Source organism: Mastomys coucha, unplaced genomic scaffold, assembly GCF_008632895.1.
Source record: "Mastomys coucha isolate ucsf_1 unplaced genomic scaffold, UCSF_Mcou_1 pScaffold1, whole genome shotgun sequence".
In the NCBI taxonomy this organism is placed as follows: domain Eukaryota; kingdom Metazoa; phylum Chordata; class Mammalia; order Rodentia; family Muridae; genus Mastomys; species Mastomys coucha.
In genome coordinates this window covers 53,051,145-53,061,165 of record NW_022196891.1, presented here as the reverse complement: position 1 = coordinate 53,061,165, position 10,021 = coordinate 53,051,145, and the positions used below count along the sequence as shown (strand labels likewise).

The 10,021-nt window shown below is 39.5% G+C and overlaps 1 protein-coding gene across 3 annotated transcripts in view; it reads left to right on the top strand.

Moving 5' to 3' along the window:
• Cep350 (centrosomal protein 350) overlaps positions 1 to 10,021 on the top strand; it is a 157,697-nt gene that overhangs the window by 101,670 nt on the left and 46,006 nt on the right. For all 3 annotated transcript variants that reach the window (XM_031385383.1, XM_031385392.1, XM_031385375.1), the window contains 4 exons: positions 618 to 802; positions 1,351 to 1,438; positions 6,152 to 6,298; positions 9,135 to 9,295. In XM_031385383.1, the coding sequence (XP_031241243.1) occupies positions 618 to 802; positions 1,351 to 1,438; positions 6,152 to 6,298; positions 9,135 to 9,295 (581 nt within the window). The remainder of the gene's footprint in view (positions 1 to 617; positions 803 to 1,350; positions 1,439 to 6,151; positions 6,299 to 9,134; positions 9,296 to 10,021) is intronic.

Below are 10,021 nucleotides of genomic sequence, written 5' to 3'. Positions count from 1 at the left end.
TGGATCGATTTGCATTTTTCTACATGTTAACCGCCAGTTGAGCCAGCACCATCTGTTGAAAATGCTTTGTCTTTTTTCCACTGGATGGTTTTAGCTCCTTTGTCAGTTGTGTTGGTTTTTTGAGACAGGGTTTAGCCCTTGGTATCCTGGAACTCACTCTGTAGACCAGGATGGCCTTGAACTCAGAAATCCACCTGCCTCTGCCTCGCAAGTGCTGGGATTAAAGGTGTGCGCCACCACTGCCCGGCAGGGATGGAGTTTTACCCTGCTTTGTTCCCTGGTCCACTGCATGACTTGCAATAACTGTTCATTAAAAAATGTTCCATTTTTTTTTAGATGAATTTCACTTCCTTCCTCTCCTCTCTTTTTGAGCAATATTTTCTCATATGGTAGGTAGTTTATACGATGTTTATTTGCTTTATTTCTTTTTTATTCATTTCTTTTTAAGATGAAATCTCACTATGTTCCTCAGACTGGTCTCAAACATGTTCATGGAATCTGCATATCTTAGCCTCTGGAACTATAGTCATGTGGCCACCATCCTATCTTTTGTAATTCATGTAACTTTTTAAATGAAGTTAAATACCAAAAATTTTGAAATAAATTGTGTGCTTTAGGAGCTGAGCATGCCGTTCTCAGGAGGACAGGATAGCTTTTCTAAGTTCACTATGGAGATGGTGCGACAGTATATGAAGGAAGAGGAAGTGCGCGCAGCTCACCAGTCCTCTCTTCTGCGGCTTCGAGAAAAGGCCTTAAAGGAAAAGACAAAGGCCGAATTAGCCTGGCTAGAGCATCAAAAAAAGCAAGTTCTTTCAATAAGTATCATTTTCAGTACTCAGGGGTTTTTTTGAAATAAGAAATGCTTTTTGTCTTATGATGTTTTTATTTTTGATGTTGGGGAATCAAACGTGGGTTTGGTGAATGCTAAATACTGTGCCACATGTGAACCACATTGCCATCCTGTCTCATCTGATGTGATCTCATCAACACAGTTCTCAACTAAAAATAGTGGCAGTAATCTTTGGTGTGTGCTACTTATAAGATAATTTTTGTATTGGTAAATGTTTTCATTTCTTAGATCACTTTATCCAACTCATTATAGGTTGTCATTTTATACTTAATACCTCTCAAGTGCTGTATGTTGCTCAACATTTTGCTGTCCATAGAAGGTGTTGTCCAGGGCCAACACCCCCCCCCCAAACATTCACATACACATATTCAGTAAAACACTTGCTGAAACTAGTACTTGTAGCAGTTGCTTTCCACATTGAAAGACAGACATTGCATTAGTTTCTAGGTTTTGAAATTGTCAATTTAACATTGATATCAATGAAAGACTATGCTCTGCAGGCATCTTCGAGACAAAGGAGAAGATGACAAGATGCCCCCACTGCGGAAGAAACAGCGTGGTTTGCTTTTAAGACTTCAGCAAGAAAAGGTGTGTTGGGAACAGCACCTGTGGGACATAGTTTGTCCCCAGGGAAGCTTGTGCCTGTGGCATTTTACCTAGCCACATTTTGCTATTATCACTGTTTATAAGATTTAGCTGATACTACTGCTTATTGCTGTAGTACAATAATTACTAGGCATTTCTTGCTAGTCTCACCTATTTTAAAATTGTCACATTACTTACTAGACTGTCAAATGTACCTTCATGTACTATAGAGAATAAAAATCCTATAAAATACAAATTAAAAAAATGAAGCTAAGTGTAGAAAAGTAGATGTGGATTCATACTTAGCATTGCTTCCTTGAGTAGTATTTTATGGCATTAATTCCATATTGACTAGTTTATGACTTATTAGACTTAGAAGGACCTTAGCTTTGGGTTCTGGAGAGGCAGATGATGATGATTAGGAACTCAGGCTCTGGGATCTGGTTACCTGGACTAAGGTTATATGAGTGATGTAATAGATTATTACTTAAATAGTGTCAAAAAATCAGCTTACCCAGGAATGTCATTAATTATGATAGGAAATGCATTAGCTTTCTGATGCCATAATGAATACCTAAGGTATAGAAAAGGGTTTATTTTGGTTATATTTGAGAGGTTTCAGTACATGGTTGGTTAGTCCTGTAGTTGACATAGTTGGTTTTAGGCCTGTAAGTTAGGTAGTGTATCATGACGGGATTACAAAAGCTTGAGGGATGGGAAGCTCTTGGTAGCTAGGAAGTAAAGAGAGAGAAAAGAAGAGACTAGCCATGACCCAATCTAAGTTCCCCTCAAGAGTCTACCACTGTTTAATCACTCCACAATCCCGAGACTGGCCTTCTATACATGGATTTTAGGGGACACTTACCCAGTGAGAGCAGAAGATTCACATCCCTTTTCCCTTTGGATTCCCTGGAAAAGTCATTGAGTTATGTTTTTTACTTCAGAAATTCAAGCACAAAGCAGTGCCCTAGCACATACTGGGGACATCAGGTTGACTGTTAAGTCATATTCTTTACTTTTATGTATTTACAGTTAAAAGAGTAGATTTTGATTAACAAAGCCCTGATTAAATGGCAAAAGTGATCATCTTATGATCGTGATCTTTGCATTCGTGTGTCTTATACTATGTTTATCACAAGTGTAAAGCTCACACTTAGGGCCCTGCTTTGGCTAGCTGACTACAGTGATTGATGCATGGAAAAGTATTTGTGCAAGTTATTTGAATTGGAAATTGAACCAAGCCGAGTGTTTTTGTCTTTTTAAATTTGTGTGTTCCATTAAATTCTTAAAATTAACATACCAAGTGTCTTAGGGTTTTACTGCTGTGAAGAGTCACCATGTCCATAACAAGTCTTATAAAGGCAAACATTGACTGGCACTGGCCTACAGTTTAGAGGTTTAGTCCATTGTCATCATGGCAGGAAGCATGACAATGTGCAGGCAGACATGATGCTGGAGGAGGAGCAGAGAGTTCTGCATCTAAAGGATCTCTCCTTGCAGTGATTGGAGCTTAAGCACTAGAAGCCCTTCAAGCTGACTCCTACAGTGACACACTTCCTCCAACAATACCACACCTATCCTAAGCAGGACACACCTCCTAATAGTGTCACTCCTATGAGCCAACCATTCAGACACATGAGTCTAGAGGATGCCAAACCTATTCAAACCATTATAGAGTCAGACTTTGATAATTGTTGAGTCTGTCTTATTTTATTTAACATAATAATTTCAGTTCCATCTATGGGCTGGTTCCATATTGTGGCTATTGTGCAACAGTAAACACAGCTGTGCAGAGATCTCTGCATTCTGATGACTTAAAATCCTGTTTAGATGCTGAATTGTATTTCTGTGTGGATATGACCAGAGTGGTATAACTGGGCCATCTAGTATTTCTATTTTTAGGTTTTAAAAGAGACTCCATACTGATTTCCATAGTGGTCACACCAGTTCACATTCCTACCCATAGTGCGTAGTTGTTTCTCCTCTGGGTCCTCATCAGTGTTTCTTGTCCTGTTTTCTAGATGATAGTTGTCCTGATTGATGATGGCATGTGTACTGGCTGGTTTTGTGTTTGGGGAGGACTGTGGAAGGACTTTGGAACTTTGAGCTAGAAGAGCAACTGGTTGTTAAGAACTCTGTGGGATGTTCTGTAAGAAGCTTGGAAGATCATGTTGAGAACAGTGCAGAGATGGAGGCCTGGCTTGTGAAATTTCAGAGGGAAGATTAAAGACTCTTATCAGGGTCATGTTGTTTTGATTGTGAAGATTCTGTGTTTTTGGTTAGCTGGGGCTGAAGTATCAGCTGTGATTAGCAAGATACCAGAACTACTAAAGTGAAAACTTTGCATTACTGAGACTATTGATGCTGGTTAGCTGGAGCTAAGAAATTAGCGGTGATTAAGAAGAGACCAGCATCACTGAGGTGACATCTTCTGGGAAGTGTTTTCTGAGAGCACAAAGAGGCTGTGTTCCAGAGATAGCCAAGGTTGTACCTTGTGCTGCAGCAGGGCTTGGTAATGTGTAAGAGTCACCCAGGTGGTACTGGTTTTGAAGGCATGAATGGGTCATGAAGAGCAGCTGAGGCTCAGCATAGTGAGAAGTCATGGAAGGCCATTGGTGAAGGAGCAGCCTCAGTTTGCAATCGATGGCCCAGGACTGAAGGGGTCATGCAAAGGAGTTGAGGCTTGGCACCATGAAGAGAGCCTATGAGAGGCTATTGGTGAAGCGTCATTACGGCAAAAGACAGCAGTGTTTTGGGAATGCCAGTACCATGCAATTACCACCAAGAACAGCAGCAGCAGTGGAGTACAGGCATCTGGAGCCTAGAAGATAAGATGTGTGCTACAAAGGGCAGAGCTGGAGAAGTGACCAAAGCCCTTAGAGGAGCCCAGAAGATTGTGAGTTGGATCCCAGACATTGGTTTTGCTTTTGATTGTGACTGTGCCCTGATATTTTTCCCTCTTGAAGGAAGAAAGTATTTTAGTGGAGCCCACAGTTAAGAGACCTTGAATTTTAAAAGATATTGGACATTTGAAATTGATTAAACTTTTAATATGTAAAGACTGTGGGACTTTAGATCTTGGGATGAATAAGAAAGTAAGGGTTGAGGCTTAATAGTGATGTGTTTGTGTGTCAAGTTGACAAAGGGTCAATTGTACTGAGTGGTTTTGTGTGCCAACTTGGCACAGGCTGGAGTTATCACAGAGAAGGGAGCTTCAGTTGGAGAAGTGCCTCCATGAGATTCAGTTGTGGAGCATTTTCTCAATTAGTGATCCAGTGGGTAGAGCCCCTTGTGGGTGGTGCCATCCCTGGGCTGGAAGTCTTGGGTTCTATAAGAGAGCAGGCTGAGCAAGCCAGTAAAGAACATTTCTCCACCGGGCAGTGGTGGGGCACACCTTTCATCCCAGCACTTGGGAGGCAGAGGCAGGCGGATTTCTGAGTTCGAGGCCAGCCTGGTCTACAGAGTGAGTTCCAGGACAGCCAGGGCTACACAGAGAAACCCTGTCTCAAACCCCCAGCTCTCCCCTCCCCGCAGTCCAGAACACCACCCTTACTTGAAAGCATTACTAACAGGCAAGCTGTGCTTACTCCTGGCTGCAGCAGTTAAGAGCACTTGCTACTCTTGAAGAGGACTTGGGTCATTTGAATAGTGAAAAATGTGGTTTTTGTGGTTTTTGTCATATTACAATGAATCCAGAGTGCTAACCACTAAACTGTTTACTTTTCAGATAGCTAATAATTTTAAAAAAGAAACAAAACCCGACAACTCTCAGACATAAATAATGGAAATAACTGTTTTTTAGTGTCTTTATTGTACTACTCTCGTTCGTAAATTGAGTGGGCAGAGAGATGGCTCAAAGGTTAAAAGAACTGGCTGCTCTTCCAGAGGTCCTGAGTTCAATTCCAAGCAACCTCAGGGTGGCTCATAACCATTTATTGTGAGATTTAGTGCCCTCTTCTGGTGTGCAGGCATATATGCAGGCAGAATGTTGTATACATAATAAATAATTCTTTAAAATCAAAAACAAAAAACCCTGTACTAAGGGCCATAGACTGATATCATTAACTTGCTTTTCCTACTTTTAGGAACTTTTTAATATTTCATAACATAAAGTAGTTATAGAGTTAAAGCATTCTTTGGATAGTGAGAAATGTTAGGATTTAAGAATTTAACAGTACAATAGTGGTTACACTAATTGGCTTGCTGATGTGCAGCTATTAAACAGATAAATGTAAAGATACAGTATCATTTTGGGAAATGTGAAAGGTATAAAAGGTTAAAGGGACTGTGAATTTGCCAGCATGTTTGACTATAGTTATTAAACCTAGGAGATCATGCTAAACTGTTTTAGAATGATAGTTATTTATAACATTTTCCCTCCACTAATATGAAATGTTTTGGTATTTTTTTAAGATTTATTTATTTATTACATGTAAATACATTGTAGCTGTCTTCAGACACTCCAGAAGAGGGCATCAGATCTTGTTACAGATGGTTGTGAGCCACTATGTGGTTGCTGGGATTTGAACTCAGGACCTGCAGAAGAGCAGTCAGTGCTCTTACCCACTGAGCCATCTTACCAGCCCATGTTTTGGTATTGTTATCTTGAATTACATTGTATCTGTGATCTATTGATGACTTCATTCTTTTCTGTATGCTACTTTGAATGTATCTCCTTCAAATCTCAATCCCTTTTCCTAACTCTTTAAATGTTAGGCAGAAATAAAGCGTCTTCAGGAAGCCAATAAGGCAGCTCGGAAAGAAAGGCAGCTGATTCTAAAGCAGCAGGAAGAGATAGAGAGGATCCGCCAGACTACCATAAAACTGCAGGAGAAGCTCAAGTCTGCGGGGGAGAATAAGTTGGTAATTTAAATGAAACTTTTATTAATTTGTTTCCTGCCTATGTTGCTTGTTAATCTTGGCTCACTTTGTATTCTGAAGTGATAGGTATATTTGTTCAGTGTGATCTAATAATGACTTACTTAGATAAACTCCTGTGTGCCTGCTTTTGTGTATAGTGGGAAAACATCTCAGAACACATGGTTCTTTCATTTTAAATTCTTCCTCTTATGAAGTAAAGTGGGGCAGAATTCTTGGATTTGCTGATCTGTCATTATTTCTCAAAATTGAAAGGAGAGACTGTTCTCATTATATGGTATTCCTCTCAACTGTCCAGATTAAAGGAGATAGTTAGGCAAGAGCAAAATCTGCGTCTGTTCTAAGGTACTGCAGAGTATCAGTACTGTGTTGGAATGTTCAGGATTTTGTAACAATGTAAAATTTTAAATCCCTAATTTTCCCTATTTTGATTTTTGAAACATTCTCAAATTAACAGAAAAAAAATTAAGCACATGATAAATTTATTTTTCTGAGTTGCTTAATAATAAGTAGCCAATAAACTAATACTGATTATTATTACTACTTCACGTCTTTTCTCTACTTGTCACAATGGTGCTCTTATATCAACTCCAAATTGCTAGAGGCAGTTTTTGTATCTTTTTGGTTTTTTCCTCCTTCAGTCTAGAATAGGTTCTTGACCGGATGGATGAGAATACACGACAGTCATTTTGTAGAACATTCCCTAACAGGCTTTGTCTGTTGTTCCCTCGACATTAGATTCAGATTATGTACCTGTGGTAGGGGTATCATGTAAGTGATTTTGTATTTATTGCTGCCAACAGGTAAACCTTGATTTTGATTGATCCCATTATTGATCATTGTGCCTCAATCACTTAATTAGTTTGTACTAGACTTTACTGTGTTAACGAACTACTTTTCTGTTGCTGTGACAAAACATCACTACCAGAGAAACTTATACAAGAAAGCATTTAAAGGCATGCGCCACCACTGCCCAGAGGCAGGTGAATTTCTGAGTTCGAGGCCAGCCTGGTGTACAGAGTGAGTTCCAGGATAGCCAGGGCTACACAGAGAAACCCTATCTCAAAAAAAAAAAAAAGCATTTAAATGGGTTGTCAGTTTCAGAAGGTTAGGAGTCTATTGTGGCAGCAAGTAGCAGGTATGTGGGCTGGAACAGCTGAGAGTTCACATTTTGATCCACAAGCAGGAAGCAGAGAACATACTGGGAATGGCACAATTCCTGAAAACTCAAAAGCCCGCACCCTATGGCGCATCCTCCAGCAAGGCCACACCTCCTAATCCTTCCCAAACAATTTCACCACCCGGAAACTAAGTATTCAAACATGAGCCTATGGCAGCTATTATCATTCGGGACACCACACTTGTTTATCTTCTCTTTCCCTCTATCTTTCTTCTCCATTGACTGTGGCGCATTTGCTAGGGAATTCTCTGTGGAAAGGCCGTCCTCAGTGCCCACCAAGACGTGGTACTGATCACTTGCTTCCACATGAACTAACATGTTGTCCTGTTTACGTGGGTACTTCACACAGGCCATGCTCCGGAATAAGATGTGCTTTTAACCCTACTCAGCTTCTAGTCCCCCACTCTCCCTCTGGACACAGAGAGACATGCTTCTCTCTCACAACTTTAGGTCTCATTTGTTCAGGAGCAGGAAGGAAAAGAGAAGAGATCTGCTTCGTTGTAATTTCATAAAATTTAAGCAGACAAGATGATGTGTACTTATCTTCTTGTAAAATAATGAGTATAACTTACTATTTATGGGAAAGTTGAATTAAGCTATTAAAATGTCGCTGTGTTGTCTGTGGATTTTTTGTTTGTTTCATTGTTTGGTTTTAGTATGTTTTTAAAGATAAGATCTTGCTATGTAGCCCTGGCTGGCCTGCAGTTTGCTCAATAGCCCAGGTTGTCCATGAAAGGCTGGCAGTCCTGAGCATCCTGAGTGCTGAGGTTGTAGTACTATCAAACCTGGTTTCAGGTTTTGCTTGTTGCTTCTTAGAAGTAACGTGCTGGTTGAGCCAGTAATTCCTCCATATTATTCTTGTAAATTTTGTAAAATCTGTGAACATACTGTTTTCCATAAAAATTTTAAAAAGTTGATTTTCCTGGTATGTTTAAAGTTTATATCTTTTGATAATTTTTTGTGTGTATATACTTTTTATATACCTGTAGTGCCTGGTATGTTTATTTTTATTTTGAAGCAGTGCTTGGGATTAAACCTCAGGCCTCACACTTGCTAAGGAAGCACTGACCCACTATGCTACACCCGAGCCCCTTGTATTCCCTCTGTTTTAACTTTTAAAAGTCAAAGAGGACATCTGGGTGCTTGATTATACTAGCAGAAAATTTCTGAGTTCTTTGGATTTCCTTAGTTAAGAAAAGAACTTATATATAATATAACAGTTTTTAGCTTGTTTGCTTCCCCCCTCTCTTTTTCTCTCTCTCTCATTCTTGCTCTCTCCCCTCTTTCTGTAGTAGAACATACATAACATAAAAATTTGGTTATTGTTTGAGGGAGAGTCTCACTGTGTATACCATGCCAACCTTGAATTCACTATTGGTAGTTCTAGCTGGTGTCAAATTCCTGATCCTCCGAAGCTGCTTCCTGAGTGCTGGGGTTGTAGACACGTGCCACCACATCTGGCCATTTTACTGTCTAAACTACTTTTAGTTATGTGATGGATTTCTGTTTTCTAAGCAATTAATCTCTTGATTTCAGTTATTATTACAACCGTTTTAAGTTTAAGTTTAAACTCATGTTGATCATGTTTACGATCTCCTTGAGACCTTTAGGTCAGTAGCATCTACTCTGTATTGTTTGCAGGGCTCTCTTGGTGATGATGATGATGCAGAGGACAACAAGGCAGCCAGTCCTGGTCCACCTGGCATGGAGACCCGCAGTCCTTCCCCAATATCTATTTCCAGCAGTGAAACTAGCAGCATCATGCAGAAACTAAAGAACATGAGAAGCCGCATGGATGAGAAGTAATTATTATTTTGTGTTTCCTATTTAATCACATTGATATGCTTTATCAGATTAGATTGAGAGAAAAAATATTTTAGCAGAATTACTAGATTACCTAATAGCCATTAACTATGCATCTTATTATAGAACAATTTTTCTCAATATAATTGGGTTTTTTAATTTGGAAAAAAAGATAAAAACAAAGTAGTAGTCAAATATATGTTCATGATAATAATAAAAGAAAGGGAGGAAGGGAACATTATATATATATATAATGATATATATATATAATGATATATATATATATATATATATATATATATCAATCTCCCGATGTCTCATCATTGGCTCAGTGACATATCTCAGAGGTTGTCAAATAAGTACAGTTTTAGCTTTGTGAGTGAGCATGAGTTCTGCAGCTGAACCCAGAGAGGCTGAGATGCTCTTGGGTATGGACTCACTTGTCATTACTTGTTTGTTTAGTGAAAGGGTCTCACTTTATAGCACAGGCTAACCTAGAACTCACTTATAGCCCTGGTTGGCCTGAAACTTCTGGGAATTCTCCTATCTCATTCTCCAGAGTGCTAGGGTTACAGATGTGAGCCACTGTGCTGGTGTTTTGTTATTTTTATATTCTAAAATGTGTGTGTGTGTGTGTGTGTGCGCGTGTGTGTGTGTGTGTGTGTGTGCGCGCGCGCGTGTGTGTGCGCGTGTGTGTGTGTATGTGTATGTGTGTGTGTGTGTGT